The 22166-nt window shown below is 36.4% G+C and overlaps 1 protein-coding gene across 1 annotated transcript; it reads left to right on the top strand.

The window, feature by feature from the left end:
- The first annotated feature begins 1136 nt into the window (after positions 1 to 1136).
- LOC144968683 (uncharacterized) lies at positions 1137 to 16528 on the top strand. The gene is made up of 2 exons (XM_078907254.1): positions 1137 to 1584; positions 10192 to 16528. Exons 1-2 carry the CDS (start codon positions 1314 to 1316, stop codon positions 11286 to 11288), a joined length of 1368 nt encoding a protein of 455 aa, XP_078763380.1. The 5' UTR covers positions 1137 to 1313; the 3' UTR covers positions 11289 to 16528.
- The last annotated feature ends 5638 nt before the right edge of the window (positions 16529 to 22166 follow it).

The following is a 22166-nucleotide window of genomic DNA, read 5'->3' on the forward strand; positions in this document are numbered from 1 at the left end:
TCTAAAAAGTGAGCAATTAATTAAGTGAAAAGAGGGGAGGCGGGGAGGACCTGTGTAATGCAATATATAGAGAGTAAAATATAAAAACGTGTATTGTTCGAGCAGAAACATTTACATCAATCGAAACTGATACTTCAGAATGAGAATGCTTGATAGGAAAGGTGCTACTAATTGCCGTCCGGACGGGAGCCGCCCAGAGGCAGTCTGGAGTCGCATGGAGCCATCTAGAGGCCACCTGAAGCATTCTATAACCACCCGGAGGCCCTCAGAACCGATAGGAGACCTCTGGAGCCGCCCAGAGCCATTCAGAAGCCTCCAATGCCGTCCATTGCAGACCTGCCAACTTGAACATTTAAAAATTCGTAATTTTTAAGAGATAAAAATTATAGCCTCTATTGTTAACTTTAAAAATCAACAATTTACCATCACATGGGTGAACTGACACTTCGAAATCCTTTAAATTATGTAGTCTGGCATTAACTTTAATGTTCAATAAGTTTGGAGATGTTCATGAACTTCTGAAATTGGAACCCACATTTCGTAATTCTATGATTTTTTTTCGTAATAATAGGCAGGTCTGCCATTGAAATCCAGAAGCCGTCTGGAGCTGCCTTGAGCCGCCTGGAGCCGTCGAAGATTAGCTCAAGCATTCTGAAGCCATCTGGAGGCGTCTCAGAACGGTCCGGAGGCCGTCTGGAGCCGCCCTGAGGCCAGTGCAGACGTCTAAAATTATATAGACGCCGTCTGGAGCCGTACGAAAGTCGTCTGGAGCCGCCCATTCAGATGGCTCCTGACGCCTCCGGACGGTTCTGAAGACATCCAAAATGGCTTCAGTATGGAATGCATCAGATGGCCTCTACACTGTTCCGGATGGCCTCCGGACGCTCTAGTAAACTCTAGACGGCTTCTGGATGATTCCGGGGCCTCCGGATGGCTTCAGAATGCTTCAGATGACCTCCGGACGGCACCAGACGACTCTAAGAGGTTTCGGAAGGTTTTAAATTTGGATTTTTTTTTCATAATGGTTTGGATTATTTATGACATAGTATCATCTGCAACCCTGCCTCAGTATCGACAATAACCGGTATTAATTAGTACCCATCACTATTGGGTTAGGCAATTTGGCATTTTTTACTAAATTAAACTGGTATCTCATTTCTTCAACATCCAAATGTTTACGACTGGTAGAGATAGGTTACTCATATTATATTGTGATTTATGCAAATACTTGATACAATTTATTCATATTAAATCAACGTCTGATTGGGAATCTAATTACTCAACTTTTGCAATCTGATTATTTTTTTTAGTAAATGCCCAAAACTCGGAGATTGAGACGTCGCAGTCGCAGACGACACAGAGGAGAAGAAATGAAGGGTGGCAACGAAGATGGAGATGAAAGCGAAAGTTCAACGAATTTTAAAATGGTAACTCGTTCTAAAGCAGCAATGCCATCACGTAACCCTCACGATGAAGATAAACCGGAGAAGGAGAATGAATTGCCTATGCCGGCAGCTCCTCTTCCTCCACCTCGGGTTTATGTGCAATATCTGGAAGAACCAAAGCGGAAAGTTGTGATAAATGGTGAGTGAGAGTGAGAGAGAAGGATCTAAGTTGTTGTAGTAGATATCCATAGACCTTTTGTCATCAAAACAATAAACATATGTACGTTGAAGAAAAACAAACAAACAAAAAGCAACAAAATTTAGTGAGAATTCATACGCCAACCATGCAGGAATACAGACGTAATGTTATGTAATGGAAAATTTATATATCTAGAGAGCTGCGCCGGTATTACCAATACTTAGCTTCTATACCAGGACAAATCATTCGTTTGGACAGAAAAATAAATAAAAAACTTACCGCTTACCGTCAAAAGCAGTTTAGATTTGAAGATGCATTTGTTTTCTATCAAAAAACATTCGGTACTGGACAATCCTTGATGAATTTCAAAAGTTGTGTTGAAATTACAGTAAAATTACTTTAAACCGAAAGAAGCTAAACCGAAAAATACCTTAAACCGCAAAGAATTTAAGAAATTGTACTAGTTTCTTCATTATCTTTGTACTAATTCTTACGATGAACCGAAATACTTCTAAGCAGGACTTTCTTTAAACCGAAACAACTTGAGAGCACCTTCCTTTTTTCTTTCTCTATTTTTCTTCAAAAAGTCGGGAAGGTGGCCACACGTAATAATGCCCGGAGATATTAAACAAAGAGCGTAAGTTTAAGATGAGGGTGATGGGTGGGGTGGGGGGTAGGCAAACACTTCAATTACTGCACTTGGGCTTGGTCAACACCACAATCGCACAGACTGGAAAAGGAAGACAGCGGGTGACTGGCAGGCGAAAAATGAGGAAAGAGGGGGAGTTGGGGTGTAGAATCACGAAAGCGAGATGTTCTCGCTCGTGTGTTGATGCTTTGGAACTTTTCAACACGACAATAAGGAGGAGGGTGGTAGACAACTTACCATTGACATGCCATTTCATTTCCACTTTGTTTAAATGTGTGTGTGTGAGGGGGGGGGGGGGGGTTCTATGTAATTAGGCCTTTGAACCTAATGGCTTTTCAACAAAAGAGAGGTGTGTAGTAGACAGCTTAGCATTGACACGCCTTTTCATTTCCATTTCACTTCATCTCTGAGTAGCTGCGCATCATTCATTATCAATTATCGCACAAGAACTTTCGATCTTATTTTAGCTTTGCATTTTACTAAAATATGTCTAAAAGAAAGCATTGTGCTTACAGTTTCAGTTTAAAATCAAAATACTATGTAAGTCGATGAAAAAAAGTTGATCAAGACGGAGATATGTAGAATACACGGCATCCCGAACTCCACTCTTTCAACAGTTTTGAATTGAAAACAAAACCCCCAAAAATATTTTTAAAACACAAAAAAAAAAAAAAAAAAAAAAATTATGGTAACGAAGACTGCATTTATTCAACAACTCCATTTAACGGGAAACCCATGATACGATTAAATGAGCAAATTCCTTAAATAGTTACTACCCTTGAAAAACATTGCAAAACGGGAACTTGCTTTAAACCAAAATGTCTTTAAACCGAAATGGTTTAGAAGGTCCCCAAAATTTCGGTTTAAAGTAATTCTACTGTATATCCTAATTTTTTTCATGATTCATTCCTTGCGAAATCGTGTGGGTTTCGTTTCTGTTATCAAGGTGGCCCCAGTTAAAAAAGTTTATTGGGAAAAATATACGGAAAAAAGTGTCCATAGATAGGTATGCAATTTGGTGCATTAGTGCAGTAAAAATTGGTGCGCAAAATTAGTTCGTAGCGGATGCGAGACTGCGGTGTGTGTGTGTGTTGGAGTGTGTGTGTGAGTGTGTGTGTGTGTGTCTCTTTCTTTTTTTTTTTTTTTTTGGGAGTGCCTACGTACACGGTAACGGGGCATCTAGCCTCAGGATCTACGTACACGTAAACTGGTTTACTGTTGCAACATAAGCAATAGATGGTCCTCGCTGTCATGACCGCACACGCTCGTGTGTGTGTGTGTGTGTGTGTGTGTTATTTTTTTAAAAATCAAAACAATTTTAACCATTAATGGCGAGATTCGATCTTACACTCCCCAAACTCCAGATCTTAGTCTTAATGTTATCATTAAAAGACAAGCTTTGGGATTTATAGTTTAATTGAAGCCGAGTCTAAATATACTCTTACTACTGCTCTCTTGGTGAAACGATTTATTCCGCATAAGCAATCTGCAGAAAAAAATCAGTGTCACTGTAAAAGGTTAAAATTTCACAAAGTACGCTCCGTGAACACCGCTGTAACAATCTTTTGATCTACGTAATCAGGCAACCCGTTGTTTCTTTCATCTTTTCCCATTCCCCCTTACTATCCCCCCATCCCCCGCCCACCTCTCTCTCTCTCTCTCTCTCTCTCTCTCTCTCTCTCTCTCTCTCTCTCTCTCTCTTTCTCTCTCTCTCTCTCTCTCTCTCTCTCTCTCTTTCTTATCATAGTGTTACTTCCCTTCCCCTTCCCATCTCAATGTAAAATGAAAACGTTCTGCTGTTTGCAGATACATGTATGATTGTTTTGTTTTTTCTCTCTCACTCGGCTAGGATTAAAAACCAGGACATCAGGTAATTGGTGTCTAATGCCAATATAGATTTTCTCTTTGGCCAATTTAGTCACGCATGTGGCAGCCCAGCTATTTATTATGTTCTGCCTATACTATAACACACAATAAGTGGGATTTTGGGGGTGGGTACGAAAGAAATCAAGGTCATAAGTAACCGTGCACAAGAGCTGTATAGGGAATTGGTTTCTGGGGGTCTTGCAAATACCAAATATTTTATGGAAAGCTCTTTCGAACTCCAAGACGTCTGGTTTGTTTTGCTATCTTGGAACAAACGAAACAGATGTCTTGATGTGTGACCTAGTTGTCTGATTTTGTGACCTGGATGTAAGGTTTTGTGACCTAGATGTATCCTTTTGTGTGTGCAAGCCATGCGGGTAAGTACAGCGATAGCTTGCCAGTTGAGGAAAAGAAAAAAAAAGAAGCAGCGTATCTGCATTTGAAAAACAAAACAAAAAAAACTGAAAAAACAAAACAACTTAACCTTTTAAAGGCGAATATCAATCTTACTTGGACCAAAAATAAAATCTTACCGTTTTCATCAAAAGACAAAAAACAAATTACAATTTAAAAACTTGAGCTTTTATATAGGGCAATATCCCCCAACGTGCTCAAAGCGCTTTTTATCAATATTCTTACTGCTCTTATGGTGGAAACGTTTATTTTTTCTGCGTTAAAAAATAATATAAATGACGACTATTATTTGAAAACAAAAGAATCAATGTCACTGGAAAAGGGTTAATTGCAGTACTCCTGCATCCTGTGAGACTCATACGGCACTTGCTAATCATAAAAAAAGGAAATAGCAATCAACAATACTAAGTTGAAAAACAAAAAGAAGAAAAAAAGGAGGGGGGGGGGAGGGGGGGGAGGAGAGCAAACCCAGTAGCAATGCAACCTTTAGCGGTGAAATTCGATCTTTGACCTAACACCAAATCCTCTTTCATCAAAAGACAAGTAACGGCAAAACGATTATAGACAATTGAAGTCCAAGTTGCGATAGTCTGACTGCTCTCTTGGTGGAAAAGCTATATTCTCCGTTAACAATAATAAAGACAAAAGCAAACTATTATCTGAAAGCAAAAAATCTGCTTCGCTGTTAAGGGGTTAAGAACATCTGCCAGCATCGTTGACATGCTCTACGTCACCAAGGTCACAAGCGACACGTCTCCCTTTCGTCTTCATCATGCAACCCCCCCTCTCCACTCTCACGGTGGTGGTGGCGGCGGATAAAAAAGACCTTTTTTTCTTTTATTCAATCAACTTGACTGCTGGTGGACCCTAGGCCTCTCTACAAGTCCAAGAAATAATACTCACTTTTTCTCTGCTCCAACGAAAATATCTACCCCCTACCGGTCTAATTATTTGTAGCAGACGACAAATTTCTCAAAACGGTCACGTGACACTGTAAAAACAACACAGGAAGTCCATGAAAGCTTATTTACGGCATTTCCTTTGAATCGTGTAAACAACAAAATTTCGTTTTCATTCGACTCAACGGTCAGATTGGCCGGTATTTTTTTAACGAACTAAAGTTCTGAAAAATCAAAATGTTTCTTAGAAAGTTGAAAGATGCTAGTTTTTGAAACAGAGGTAGGTTTTTAAGAAAAATCTTTATATTTTACGTGAATGCATGCTCAAGGCGAGTTGGACGTGCAGCGGAGGTTGGTAGGCCAAAGGCCCACCTCTCTAGATAGAATTTTTAAAAATAGTGATATTGGTATTAATTTAGCGTAGAAAAATAAAGGGGAGTGAAACATTTACTAAAGTGAAAAAATGATCGCTCTATCTCAACGAAAGTTATGACCTTTTATGTGGTGAAAAATCTCTATAGAAGCTTATAGTTATAGGAAAATATGTGACCAAAACATAGCAACCCAATGGATAATCAAGTATAATTCAGAAACGGCTTCAGATACAACTTTGAAATTTTTACATGTGGTAATTCAACATCTCTGTAATACATTGCAAACAGAAAAATAATTATTTATTGAGAGAGAAAGGCATAGTTTAGAGCTGAAATCAAGGAAAAATAGATCACGACATGCAAATGAATGACCAGAGACCTATTGGAATTTTGGAAAAGTCGACAATTAAATATTTATTCACATGTAGATAGACCAAATACACCACTGAATCGGCGTCATTTAGTTATTCACTTTGAACTTTTCAAAATGAAAATAGACCTCATAAAATCAGAGATATGGACTGATAAATGTTTGAGGTGGTGTATTAGTGTTTAAAACGATCGAAAATAGGTGATTTTAAAAACTTCCGCTCCCCCGTTCCCCTAAATTGGACAGACGTCCGTCAAAGGATGAAAAACGTCAAAATCAACAGTGAAAAATCAATCGAAAAAAAAAGGAAGAGAATTGTAAATTATAAAATGAATGCATGGACATGAAAACGCCAATTAATTGAATAATTTAAAACAAAAATAACTTCCATAAATGGAATATATTGTAAGATATAAAGATGTAAAGTTTTGATGTGGATTGACGAAGTTATCTCTCAAACGCAGCAGACGACAGGAAGTGAATCAGTATAAGAAAATGGACAGCTTCTGTAAACAATCGAGGCCAATTACTGTTTTTTGGGGAGCTCTAACTTTTGAGTGCAAACATATTTTGCTCTGAAATTTTTAGAGAAGCTACTTTAATATGTATCTCAGAAGGACTTTTTTTTTTATTAGGAATGACCATCTCTGGTTTAAAAGTTATAAGCGTTTAAACACATATACTCTACACAAAGATTTCTCAAAATCATGATATAAGAAGATAATAATATTAGCATCATTGTATGTAGAATTTTATGCCCTTTCCAATGATATATAATACATGCCATTTCATTCCACTGAGAAAGAAGAATGAACGTTTTAAAAGCACTCCTAAATTTTTTCCCCTCAAAGACGGAAACAGAAATCCTCGCCTGTTTTCAACTCGCGAGAGCTACTTCTTGCAAGTGCCTAATCAAAGGCAGTTATTGGCAGACCTTTGCTAGATAATTTATATACAAAATGCCTAACTAGCCACGGGAAAAGCCAAGTAATATGAAAACATGCAACTGGTAATTTCTACCAACCAAATCAGTCATCGGTAAACTTCTGGGAATGTATTTATTGTTGTGTTTCAATGTTTTCCAGTTCAGTATGTTGTTGTTTGGCTATTGAGTTGTTATTGTGAATTGTTTTCATGTTGGATGTCCATGTGAGTTCCATTCACTGCTTGTGTGTTATTTCTTCCTGTGACGTCACAATGGTGTAAATATTCTGTTAAAAAGCGGAATTCCGTACTGTGAGATATTTGGCCTTTATACCTGTTTTTTTTTAACGTCATTAAAAAACGTCCATATAATTGCAATAAATACAAAAAATCTAGCCTTATGAGGCCATCTTAAAAACACAGTGTCGATAACACACAACTCCACACCTCACTCTTTGCTGATATCCATACTATTATTTATTATAGCATAGAAACTGGAGAGGATATCACTCTCTAATTATGTTTGCGTGCCCTTATCCAATTCATCACTCAACTGCTCGTCTTTCTCAGTCTTAAATCCAATCTCCTCGGTTCCGTCTCGCCGTGGTTCCATATCTTGAAGACTGAACTATAACACTACTTTACGTCCTCCAAGTACGGAATTGAAAATCCATATAACCGTACACCGTATACCATGAGTCGACAAAGATTCATTTATGTAGATTATGATTATAAACTATTCCTCTCTATCTCTATCATAACACTTGTCATGTATTTAGATCTCATTACTATTCCTGCCAAATAACAGGATTGTATTTATTCTCTGTCAGTTAGAAAGGTATGGGAGTGGTTAGGCTGTACTATAAGCTATAAAAAAAATAATGTAATTTTACCTCAAATGGCGTTTGCAAGGTTAGAGTCTTGACACTTTCAATACAGTGGAACCTCCCGATTACGACACCTCCGAATAACGACAACCTCCTGATAACGACATTGACCCGTGGTCCCGATTTTTTTTCTATTTAAGATCAGTAAAAATAACCTCAAAATAACGACGCACTTTTTGACAAAACCTCCGAATAACGACATAATTTTGGCGATTTTCGTAGATATCTGATACAAAAAATACCGAGTATGAGTACTCAAAAGTTTATAAAAACGATTCCTGCTTGAACCAATGAGAACGCAGCTTTTTTTTGACGAATCTTGGCTGATATGCATAAGCAAGTAAACACAATATCTTGGAAAATGTGATATTATGTGGTGATAGTAGTAGTAGTAGTAGTAGTAGTAGTAGTAGTAGTAGTAGTAGTAGTAGAAGTAGTAATAATACTAATAATAATAATAATACAGTAGAACTCGGAAATAGCGAGTTCGACGGGTCCACTCCTAATTACTCGCTATTTCCGAGTTCTCGCTATTCCCGAGTTGCCAGGAAAGGTCACTCGGCCGTACAAAAATATGGAAAGACAAAATGTGTGTGTGTGTGTGTGTGTTTGTGCGTGTGTGCCGCGCGTGCGTGCAAATGACTGTGTGTGGATAAAGTGGGGTGAGGGCGGGGTTGAACACGGCCTTCGTTAACTACGTAATGATGGCCACAGGTTGAAGTTGATCCACCCCTTCCATTTCCATCAAGATTTCGTGTATGTGTGTGTGCGAGTGTTTGTATGCACTAGGCATGTTTGATGAGGTAAGCAAGCGCATCACTCAATCACTGACCCACTGAAATGATGGTTCCACGCTCCCCTCTCTCGCTGATCGTGTCGTTCGTTAACGAATGCGACTCGCTGACCGATGCTGCGAAGTGAGGCATGTTGACATGTTGGCTGGGCACCACATTGGGTGAATAATTGACCCCCACACAAACACACACACCCAACCCCCACCCAAATTTGTTTCCCCTACTATGTACTCTAGTCTAGGCTACTATGTAATATTACTTTAAACGAAAAATAAGAAAAGAAAAGAAGCTAGGCAAAAAATATTTAAATCGCCCTTGTCTGGTGTTTTGCTTTACTTCATTCGAAGTCCTAGGCTGGGACAGGAAATGCTCGTTATTTCCGAGTTGACCTCTTTTTCATACTCGCTACTTGCATGCTAATTTTATTGACTCAAATAAGAGAAAAAAACAGGGATTTAGATTTTACTCGCTATTTCCGAGTACGTTACTTTCATGTTCTACTGTAATAATAATAATAATAATAATAATAATAATAATAATAATAATAATAATAATAATAATAATAATAGTAGTAGTATAGTAGTAGTAGCAGTAGTAGTAATGGAGGAGGAGGAGGAATTTTGTTTGTTTTAAAGGGTTTTACAGCGCCTGTGACACATCTATGTCATATCAGCGCCAGTAAAAAGGAAGAAAATTGGATAGTAAAAAACATTCTAGATTTACAATTAAAATGACATAAGAAAAAGTAAGACAAAGGGGAATGGTTTAAATAGGGAACAGATGTAGATTCCAGGAGCACACTATCAGTGTATTCAGTTCAGATCACCTAAAAGTCTCATCCAGACACATGCACAAGAACCATCTAAAGGAATACACTACAATGTTTTGTTTGTTTTGTCAATGTTAATAAAAACTGGTCCCGCGGGCCTTACCACGCCCACTTTGTCCGCCATCTTGGAAACCTCTAAATAACGACACCTCCGGATAACGACATAAAAACTCGGTCCCGTGGCATGTCGTTATCGGGAGGTTCCACTGTAAATCTTTTTTTAGATATGTGTAGTGATAGTGTGGCTATTTCATTTTTTGTTTGTTTTTGTTTTGGATCCAGAACACAAAAGGGTTTCACTCTGAGATAGCCATTTTCTTATTTCAGGTTGTAGTTTTCAGCAATCTTTTTTATTTTTTGTTCTTTATTTTTGTTTACATCTGGAGCTCATTACCAGCATGTTGTAAAATTGTAATTCGCTTTGAAAATTCAAGGTCTGCATAAGTTTGACTAAAATTGTAAGACCTATCTAAATTACAAAAAGACAAAGAACAATCCATCTCTTTTCGTCACAGAATTTCACTATGGTATATGATATCTTGTTAAACCATATATACATTTATATATTATAGTCCATCCAATTTCTTTTTTTTTGTTACAGAAAGCAAGTCCATCGTTTTTGAGATGACACAAGCCATAGAAGAAGATGCAGTAACTAAAGTCACCCGGCTAGTCAAAGAAAAGAATGTTGATGTTAACTACACATTGCCATTTGGAGTTTCCATTCTATTGAAAGCAGTACGAAGTCGAGCAACCAAAGTTGTCAATTACTTAGTTGATCATGGAGCTGACACAGAATCTTCTGTCTGTGATATGATGAAAAGACCGGATGCCCTGCATGAGTGTTATGACTTATCGAGACAATATGATGTCTGGTGTGTTCAAATGCTTCAGAAAATGCTTCCAAAACTTGGTGATAGAGTACAAAGTATTATAGATCCTGAAGGTAGAAGCCTACTTCACTTGTCATGTTTTTTCCCAGATGCAACTATATTTAATTATTTACTTGAGCAAAAGGTTGATCCCAACAGATTAGATAATAGAGGCTCAAGTGTACTTACGCTTTTGATATCCCACAGAGACTGGTCTGTCTCTAAAAAGATGGTAGAATCACTTTTGTCCATTCCCAACGTCAATGTAAATATTTGTGATTATAATATTGGATCAACCCCATTATTTCAGAGCTTCTTGATCAAGAGATTGGATATTTTTTTCTTGTTACTCGCTCATGGAGCGGATCCTTTCATTCGTACTCATGCAGGCAGCACCCTAATGCATTTACCATTTTTAGACTGTACCAGACTCATTATATTGTATGATTTAGGCCTTGATGTCAATGCTCTGAACACGGCAGGTAAAAGGCCCTTACAAGATAGACACAGGTTTGACTTTGTTTTTTTTGTAATGATAGTACTTGGTCGTCATGTAACGGACAATGAATTTCAACAAATGGAAGGAACAGTCAATCCTGTTATGATATCAAGTGTAAAAAATATGCTTTGTAAAGGTACTTTTTCATCAATGCGTCTCAAGTCAATTTGTCGTCATACCATTCGAAAAGCTTTATTCAAGAGAGATCACTCCTCTGTCACCGACAGTATTAATACCTTGCCTTTGCCGAATCCACTGAAACTTTATTTGGATGTGTGTTCATATGCCCAAAGTGTCATCAATTCCTTGGCTCAAGGACAGTTGTGAATTTAACTATTTTATTAAAAGGATTTCTTTGTGCTCTGTCAGAATATTGGGACTGATTTGTTAATGGCACTTTTCATTTTAGATAAGCATCATTATTTTATATATGAACAAATTTTACTCTTTGTGGGGTACATGTTTGTTTTTGTTTTTTTTTGTTTTTTCATTGTCATAATATGATGGAGGTTACAAGTATTTTAATATGAAATTGTTATAATCAACCTTTGTGATCTTTTCATTACTTCACTGTTTGATTTTTTTGAAAATCATCATTTTTCTGATTATGAGTAATTTAGCCATGAGAATTTGCATAAAAAAAGTTTGTGACAAAAATGAATTGGAAAGCAGTTCTTCATTGTTTTTAACGCTCTTTATAAATGAAGAATTATAAGTCTCTTTATTGTTTAACTCAAATTCAAAACAGTAGATGTCTGCTTTCCACTTACAACAGCTTCGATCTCAAAACATCACAAACCAAAAACTCCCAAGGATCTTCATTCACCCATGACCCAAATCCTCCCATCAAAACATAAGGCCTAAGGGCCACTACTCAATTAATAATACACATCAAAATCAACAAACCTTAGTATACTATTATACTTATATCTGTTGTTTTCATTAAAATATTGGTATTGAATTTGTCCACAATATCTTTGTCTATCTTGCACTGACTAATTTCATCAGCCTTTGCACCACTTTCTTCTTTTTCACACCTGTCTAAATCCCAAAATTGTTTGCCAAAATGTTCAGGAATATCTGTCATTTACAGTAATTGATGGCTCAAACTTGTTTTTCATTTGTTTCCCATGAACCAGATAAAATCGATCCAAATTTTGTTCCTGTGCTGAATATTCTGTCACCTGGCAAGCATTAGGCATCACTAATTGCCGATTAAAATATCAATACGGTACTCAAATGATGGTCGCCGTCAATCACTGACCCTTGAGCTAATCTGCCATGCAAATCTTTTTTAAAAAAGTTAAGTAATATTTAAACTTTAAACTAGGTGCATTAGGCCTTTGACTTTGAATAAAAGAGTAGATAACTGGAGTCTTAAGTAACCATCATTTATGTACCATTCTGGTTTTTCACACAGTATTTATTTCCAAGCATTGGGGTAATAGGCTTTCTCTGCCAAAGAATAGCCACAGTGGACGTCAGTATGATCACATTCTTGAGCGTGGTTGTCATCAGATTGAATGATTGATAATATTCCTGTGCGCGAATGTCACTAGAATTAAATGATCACATTTTTTAGTGCGGACATCATCAGATTAAATGATAGTTTTCTTGTATGTGAAGATGTCATCAGATTAATAAATGACTGCATCTTTTAATCTATTTCAAAAGATTAATAGATGCTAAATTGTCTGTTGTTAAAATAATATCTAAAGACTAGATATATTTATTTTTCTTTGTTATGTTCAACTGGCCTTATTATTTACTAAAAACACCAGGAGGTTTATATTATATACACAATACCATCACCATATATTTTAGACACAAAGACAGTGTAATGTTATCTATTTTTCTACACTTAATAAGCTGAATGTGTCACAAGTGGTTACATATGCAGACTTGTCAAATTACTACAATTTTTTTTGCATTTCTTAGACCTCAGCTAGCAATCGACAAAATCTTCACATTTACTACGAATGTTCACAGTATAGTGATTCATATTTTAATAATTGATATTATAATATTAATAGTACAATAGAGGAAACCATTTAGTGAATCATGTGACTTTCTTTGTCTTCTTACACTGATGAACGGCCTTCTAAAGTGAAATTTTGATGACTGTAAGTGACAACTAACAATGAACAGCTAAATTTTTGTTCACGACTGATTTTTCCATATCTGACGACTAATTATGGCATATCTTTATATTTATATATTTCACATGCACTGTGATTGTTTGTTTGCTTGATGAATGTTGCCACATGCACAGGGAAACACTCACACGACCTAAGAAACAAACAGCCTAATAATGTTAGAAATGGTAAAAAAAATACTTTAAAAATGAAAGAAAGATAGAGAGAAAAAATGAAAAACAAAACTTAATTGTAATTAAATGATATAAAAATGATGGTCTCAATGCTGATTAAAAAAAATTGAATGAGGAAAGTTGATACAGAACAAACTGTTTACCTGCGTTTTCTATTTTATTACAAACTCACAAGTTCTGACTATATATATATTATAATACAATCCACATGACAGACAAGGCAACCATATGAATTGTCTTCATTGATTAGAGGCATGGCCTTATCTGGGATGGTCTGATAAAAGCTGTTGGATGCAGCACTGTTTTGGAGATATGAGCAAAAGAAAAAACTTTTAATAACTTATCTATTTTTGAAACTATGGAGTACCAAAATGAGATGACTGTAACTTTGTCCCAAAATGAATTTTACTGACTCAGAAGGATTGCACTGTTCACCTGCAATAATTTCAGGAATTATAATTTTTTTACCATGTGGCAACCTTTGTCTCAGGCCGTGACACATTATGTATTTGATACACCATACATGGTGTCCCATAAATTCAGATAAAGTCAGCCTAGCTTAAGTCAACAAATTGCTATGGTCTCGAGATGTTGACTAAGTGGACTGCAATTACACAGTTAACACTTGAATGCAGCACAATGATTATCTTACCAAGACGATTTTTAAATTTGTTAAGGTTGATAAGCAGAGTCACATCTAACAAAGCATTTATTTACAAATTCCTGGCTCATTTACTACCATCCATACGCAACAAGGTGCTAATTATTGGAAATGATTCGTTTGTCTCTTCACAAAGATGAAAGATCGTAATTGCCTGTCCCTACAATATACAATATGTATTAAAATTACAACATTATTTTACTCCTGTTCGCAGTTTTCAACTTATCAAAGTGATGATTGAGTTGATTCCAAGGTGCTTGAATATTTTCTTATTTGTTTTCGCAGTAATTTAATATCCAGACTTACTATAAATGATTGGCATTCCACAAATATTAGCAGCTTATACATACAGCATGATAATGCTTAAAGCTGCTTTCTATTTTTATCATGATCATTTAAAGATAAGATTTAAACTATTCCTCTTTGATTTACTTTCTCTCGTATACGTACCAGAATCTAGATGTTTTTGACTGTCCCATTTTCTTCCTTTTAATGGTGTTGAATTGAACTAAATATGTCGCAAGCACCATAATAACCTTAAAAATAAATCAAACAAAAGCAAAGCCATTTGACACCTTGATGTTTGTGTGATGTTTAAAAAGAGAACTTAACACGGCTCACAAACTCGATTCAATATTCTTCCAAGTAGACTTGTGCTTTAATCTCATTTTTGTACAGGGTGTCAATGGAAGTTGGAAAGTATTTTTTTTGGTTGGATTTTATTGTTGTAGGTTGGAAAAGTCAGATTTTGGTCGGATGGACGGAAAAGTCAAATTTTTCTGCATTGCCATGACTAAGGACATGGATGATGATGATGTTCCCTAAAGCAACAAACAAACAAAAAAAAATCAACTCAGGAAACTTTTCTTACCCACCATTCTCGGCAAAAATTTTATCTATGTTTGCAGATATTAGGCAACATATTTAAACATACATACCATCTTTTTGAATCACATCAGGATGCAGATTTAAATTTGAGGGGACATTTGATAATCATTTTTGAGGTGATAGGCTTTGATTAATTGTAATATTCCCTGTTTCTAACACTTAAGCTGAAGAGATGAAACTGGTTTATTGTCGTCAGAATAGTCTTTGGGACTGTCCGCATGTCTTGAGAACCATCTTATTTTTCATAATGGAGAAAAGCTCAGTACAGAGGACTGGGGAGAGGAGTTCCATTTGACTGGAATCTGGTTATAAAGTAAAGTGCCTCATTTTTTATAAAAACAAAACAATGGCGCTCTTGCACCAAGCAAGCTTCTTTTTCATTAAAGTTTCAGAAGCTTTATACTTTTACAACAGACTTATTCACCTTTCCCTTTGTCGTGCACGACATCCAAATTGCCGTCCTTCAGTCACACCACTAAACAACATAGGAAATACAGGGAGGCAGAACTGATACTAAAACTGAACACCCTTTCACCTCAAGGCATGAACTCGAGACTGGACCTCATTTAAATATTATACTATCTTTGTCTCTTGACTCCCCCGACCATCCATCGTCTTTTCCTTTAATTACAAATCAGTATCATTAGGTGGTACTACTACTACTACTACTACTACTACTACTACTACTACTACTACTACTACTACTACTACTACTACTACTAAGAGTACTACTGTTGCTTCTGCTGCTACTGCCACTAATGATTATACTAATACCGGCATCCCTTATTTTTTGTATTTATTTCCAATTCCATTGTATTTTTATTTTCCAACAGTCTACACGTTTTTATATTTCACTCTCTAAACTGCATAACACAGTTCCTTTCCACCTCCCCTATTTTCACTTAATTAATTGTGCACTTTTTAGAAATATCTATTGTTCTATTTTAATTCGTGTTTCATTACAAAGGAGCATACTATTTCCTGCCCATCCATGTTTTATTTATTCATCTTAACAATGCCACTACCACTACCACGTTATCTCATTCGTCTGTAGTGTTTCATTCATCCTGATAAAGGGGAAACTGGGTGGGGTTCCTGACCTCCCATAGTGGGCAGGGGGGTACATACTGTGTCTTCTATCCCCTTATATCTGTTTTCCAACATGCTTTCTGTCTTTGTCTTGGAATGAGATTACTTGGTTTTGTCCTGGGCCTGGCCGGAGTCCTAGCTGGGAGGGAAACAGTCAAATGCATAGTTATTGTTTTGGGGATGATATTTTTTTTTCCTTGTAAATCATCTCTCTGTTATGTATTATTATATTTGTTATTTTGAATGTATACTGTAAGCATTTGAGTGTGTTCCTCTTTGTTGGATTTTGTGTTTGTGTCCAGATGAGACTATAGGTGATCTCAGACTTTAGTACATTGATGGCATGCTCTTGGAATCTACATCTGATCCCTATTTGTTCCCAGTTCCTCTTTATCTTCCTTTCTCTTGGGTGCTTTAATTGTAATTCTAGTACTTTCTACTATCCCATTTTCTTCCTTTTTACTGGTGCTGATATAACCTAAATGTGTTGCAAGCGCTGTAAAACCCTTTAAAAAAACTTTAAAAAATTAAAAATAAAGGGGAAACCTGAAACGTCCATTTTTATCTGTTTTCGTACATTAAATTGAAGCTTACATTCAATTTCACATTGTTATTTATTTCTTCGAGCTTCGAGCAGCAACATTTCCATTATCAAAAAGGGAGGGCATAAGACCTCTGAGACTGGAGTTGATTCCGAACCCACCTGGCTTGGAGTTGTCTGAACAGAAAGACTTCAGTTGTCATTTTTGTTTCAATGCACGCTCATTTTCCCAGCCTCCCTTCATGATGTCTACTCTGACCCCCCAAGTTGAAGAGGAAAGCACCGACTTCTGTGCACAAGGAGTTTACAGGAAAATACATGTGAGTGAGATAGGTCGATAGTTTTGTGCTTGGTCGATAGTTTTGTGCTGTACCATCGTCTCCTTTTTCAAAGATTGGTAGGACTACAGTTTGTTTCCATAGTTTTGTAATTACCTTAGTATCGAGGGAGATTTGAAAGAGTTTTGAAAAAGCTGGTGTAAGTTCGTTTGTTACACGTTTTAGCAGTCGAAGTGGTATTTTCTCAGGGACTGCTGCTTTGTCAGGTGTGATTTATTTGCATGAAGTTTCTCTCTCTTTTCATTATCGGTTTGTTTGTTGGGAGTTGAAATCTCTGTTGTGAATACAGAGCAGAATTGTTTATTTAGAATGTTAGCTTTGTTTTTTTTATGTTTATATTTTACTTTGATCCTTTAATGGTACAGCCACGGCATTGTCAGTTTTGACCCTTTATGAATTTCCATAGATTTTTTATATTTTAACATGGCATTGCAATCTGGCCCCGGTTTTTTTTTTTTTTTTGCACATCTTGCGGCCGCAAAATTAGGGAACATTTTCTGATTTGCATTGCAACCACAAAGTCTGCACGTTTTGCAAAATTTTGACAAATTCATTGATTTTTGTTTATTTTTGCAAAATTTGCAAGCCTGAAAGCTTTGATTTTTCTTTAATATAACAATTTCATTGACAGCAATTTTTTATTGTAATTTTGTTTTCCCAACTTTATGCCTATTTCCAAATCAGCATAATTTCTGGAAAAATTTACCATTTTATTACATAATTTTTAGTTTGAAATCGCGTAATTCTGCGGGTATATTTTATTTCACGGGTTGCATGTGGTTAGTTAGAAACCTGCAAAATTTTTACAAAATTCATCATTTTCTTTGCAAAATTTTGAAATATTGTTTTCAAAAAACCAGAGTCCGTGCAATGGAGCGCTGTTTTCTGATTTATTTTTTCCAAGGTTTGATACTTTTGCCAGTCTTCTTTTGTATAGATCTTTTTAGCTTTTAGTTTCTGTCTGAGGGTTTTCAATTTTCCATTCACCCATGGTTGGTGGAATTTTGTTGGGTTGTACTTTATGATCAGTGTGTTTTACTTTATGATCAGTGTGTTTAGGTGATGGTGTTTAAAAGAGTCCCATAATTCTCCAACATTGTCTGTTGTGTTTGCCATAATAGGCTTTTAACAAAATCGGGCCGAACGAGACGCCGAACGCCGAACCCGAACGATAACGAGATCTGGATAGTGAAGACTCTCAAGCGGTATGCAGCATCGGATCTAAGGTCACGCGATAGAGGATAGCTGTTGGCTTCAGCTGATAAGAAACGGAGAAGGAAAGAATGGAGACTACCTCAGGCCTCCCTCTACCATGTGTTAGGGGAGGGGCAAGGTCAGTGTCATTCAATAATTGTGCATGTGGCGCTCTATACGGAGAGAAAATTATACATTGATTACTTGGGGAGGGGGGTTGCCCCACAAACGACCGAGGTGTTGGGCTTCGGGTAGACCATGTTACGAAATCAAAGAGAAAAGGCCGCTGGTACTTGGATGGTGGAAATGGTTGGGGGGGGGGGGGGGGGGGGTAGTGACAATCAGCATGGGGTGTATACATTAACATTAATAATATAGGCAATAGATGACCAGGGATGTGTATTGTTTGTATATGTTTGTGTGTGTGTGTGAAAGGGATTACACAAAAACACCTTTCTCTGTAGCTTCCAAATGATTACGTATACGATAAATTTGAAAACCACATTGCTTGAATCAGCTTGCAAAAAGGAGAACATTTAACTTTGTTTCACAAAAATAGGTTTAGAAATAACTTTTTCTAGTAGATTGATTTTGAAAAAAATATTGCTCAATTTTTAAAAATTTAATGATAGTTTTTTTTATTTTCCGGTCGATTTTCTTGATTTATATATCATTTTTCAATTCTCAATGTGACGAGCACAATGATGTATCTTGTGTGATTCAAAAGCGTTGTTTGTTTTTTTAATATATATATACTGAGAGTCCTGCCTCACTAATTTATTCCTGAGCGTTGAGATGGTGACGCAACTATTACTATTACATACAAGACCTTGCAGTCGAGTCGGCAGGGCTTTTGGGTTACACAACCACTATTTACCCATCGGTCAGCGGTACTCTTTGATGTATACAACACTCACCGCCTTTACGCAAAGCCGCCTGCCCATAAATCAAGAGATGATCTCCTAACTGTTCACAAGCGAACTGTCAAACGAGCAATCGATGATTGGATAAGAATCTCAAGATCTCATATAATAAGGTAAGTTTTGGAGAGGTGATATCCCCCCACCCGTCATCGGACAGAACTTTCATTGCGTTATATCATATAAGCTCCGCCTCCTCTTTCTATTTCTATTCCGGAATGACGAGATTAGACGAGAGGACGCGAGAAAAAATTGAACACGTGTTCGGTAAGTCGATTGGTTGTCTTGCTTCGGCGTGTAACTATAACTCCGTAATGTGGTTACTTTGTCTCTTAGCATAAATGTCATTAATGTCCGCTATCTTTCAAATTGTTGTGTTGTGAGAGTGGTTTGACAATTTATTTGAAATTATGTATAGTTTGCTGTGATGATATCATGGTCAAATAAGCCAGGGGCAATCAAGCAATTTGTTATAACACTTGGTCTGTTTGTGAGGAATATGTCTAGGATATTGTTTACGCCATAGAGGGCGTTACAGCCTGCCATCACCCGCTGCTGAATTGTGTGGAATCGCTCAGTACTTTTTATTTTTATGTTAAGTATACTCTTTTTCAGTTCTGATTCAAGTTGTTATTCCATTTTTAGTCGTGAACACTTAGTTGTTACCATAACTAGAAGAGTTTTACTTTCGCTTCCACTTTACCATTCACCGATTGAGACAGAAGTTACTGAGTTACGATTTTTAGTTTAATGGGTTAGAAGTTAAAAAGAATTTGGAATTTTGTTAAAAATCAACTTTTATAAAACATTTTTCATAGTCTTGATCATTTTATTATATAATGTGACTAATATCATCAAAAAGGCCCCTTACATAAGCCGTCCGAGGGGGGACTATTTGAAGAGGGTCAGCCCTTTAAGGGTTAAAGTAGCACATTATTTTAGATGAAAGTGCTGTTTATTGAGTGAGGATATTGGTGGCTAATCACTCTCTCTAGTGTCCAAGCAATGTCGAGAAGATTAAAAATACCCCCCCCCCCCCTTCCCTTCCTTGTATGACATGACAAAGTGATAGTGATAATGATATTGATAACTCATTAAACTTGAATGACCCATTTGCCGAATCTAAAGTCAGTTTTTATCTGGTTAAATATACATTTTAAATATATGTAAAATAATTTAATTTGAGATAGGTACTGTTTATAATCCTTTCAGGAAACAAACCAAGGCTTTTTTTTTTTCAATAATAAAATATTAAATCCATACGAATTTTCAAGTGTTTTGCTGTCTTTCTCATAATGTAAATCTTGATTTATTTTTTTCACACTTATCTTATTTTTATTTATTAAAAAAAATATTATAGTAGGAATATTAAAACTAGGACTCAGCAACTGCAACTTTAATGTTCTGTAAACCCACACCATGAGGACAGATTGTTTGGGGATGGGAAGGTTTCTGACCATTGGGACGATGAGATAAGCTCAGAGGTGGGAAAGAAACTATGGTCCATATCAACAAGAAAGAACCTTGGGGTAACTGCCAGCAGACTAGAGCCCTGGCACTGGGTGGGGTTCCTCTGACATGGCGGTTTTTTGAGAAAAAAAAAAATCCCAAATTTTGCAAGCTAAAAACAACAAAATTTGCATGAAATTTGCAAAAAATTGCCATTAATCTTCCTAAAAACCCATAATTAGTTAATGAAAGAAAAGGTATTTGTTTGTTTTTAAGGGTTTCACGGTGCTTTAACAAATGTAAGGTCATATCAACGCCAGTAAAAAGGAAGAAAATGAGATAGTAAAAAAGAAACTATTCTAGTAAAAAAGAAACTCTTGATTAATTATCTTTCCCATTCTAAACCCAGCTATCAAATAAAAAAAAATTTATATCGTCTTTTTAAAATAAATTGTGTTTGTTTTCTTTGCAAAAATTACCCAAAAATTGCAGATTTTGTGACCGCAATGCAAATCAGTGATTTTTTTTTGCAACTGCAAGTGATGCAAAAAACCACCATGCCAGATTCCTGATCTACTATGGCGGGCAGGGAGGTAATTTACTGTGTCTTCTATACCCCTATATCTGTTTTCACTTGCTTTCTCTCTCTGTCTTGGATTACTTGGTTAAGTCCTTGCCATTGTCGGAGTCCTTGACTGAGAGGGAAACAGTCAAATATATAATTGTAAGTTTTGGGAGATGATGTTTTCTCCCCTGTTTATGTATTGTTATATTTGTTGTTTTGAATGTATTTGAGTGTGGTTTTGGGCAAAGGTTTCCAATTTTTACACACAACCTACCAGCACGTCCACGCAGTATGCACCCCACTCAACCACTTTAGACAACAATGTTTTGAATCAGTTGATCAGCTCATGTTGAATGAGATACTTACCCCAATTTGGCTCGCATGAAGTGTTCATCAACACAAATTCTGGTCCCCCTTCCCCCTCTAACACAATATTCATGACACTTTTTGTCATCTTACCCACTGCCTCCACCCATCATCACCTATAAGAGTACAAAGAGAAAGCCTTCATCTCCAATCTCATCTCGCAAACCCATCTCTCTCTTTTTATATTCTTATCTACTGAGAATGATAAATGATGAGCTTGACTTGTATAAAATTTAACTTATTTGCTTGATCTTTAATTTTTTCTCCCAGTCTCTTGGAGTGGTACCAAGTGAAAAAAAGAAAATCAATTTGATTGAAAATAAACGTATACAGCGTTGACTTGTTTGTTTTTTAAAAAGGATTTTATGGCGCTTGGAACACAATTAAATCATATCAGCGCCAGTATAAAGGAAGAAAGTGGGATAGTAAAAAGTTCAAGAATTACAATCAAATAGCCAAGAAAAAGTAAGACAAAGGGTAATTAGTTCAAATATGGAACAGATGTAAATTCCAAGAGCAAACTATCAGTGTATTCAGAGTAAAAAAGTATCATTCAGTCGTTCAGACACAAACGCAGGATCTGACTGAGAGTAAGAGGAACACATTCAAATGTCTACATTATACACACATTCAAAACAATTACATAACAGATGATTTACAAGCTTAAAAAATATCTCCCAAAACTATAACTATACAAACACAAGATGTCATTGCATTACTTTAAAACCAGAGGACTTGTAACAAAGTGTGTAACCAAGGTAACCATCTGACTGTTTCCCTCAAAGCTAAATTAAAAAAAATAAAAATCTGATGTGAAAGTAAATTGGTCTTATTCCAGAACAAGGACACAGAGCCACCCGGAAAC

This window comes from Berghia stephanieae, chromosome 3, assembly GCF_034508935.2.
Source record: "Berghia stephanieae isolate SIO BIC M18660-M18661 chromosome 3, UCSD_Bste_1.3, whole genome shotgun sequence".
Taxonomy (NCBI): domain Eukaryota; kingdom Metazoa; phylum Mollusca; class Gastropoda; order Nudibranchia; family Aeolidiidae; genus Berghia; species Berghia stephanieae.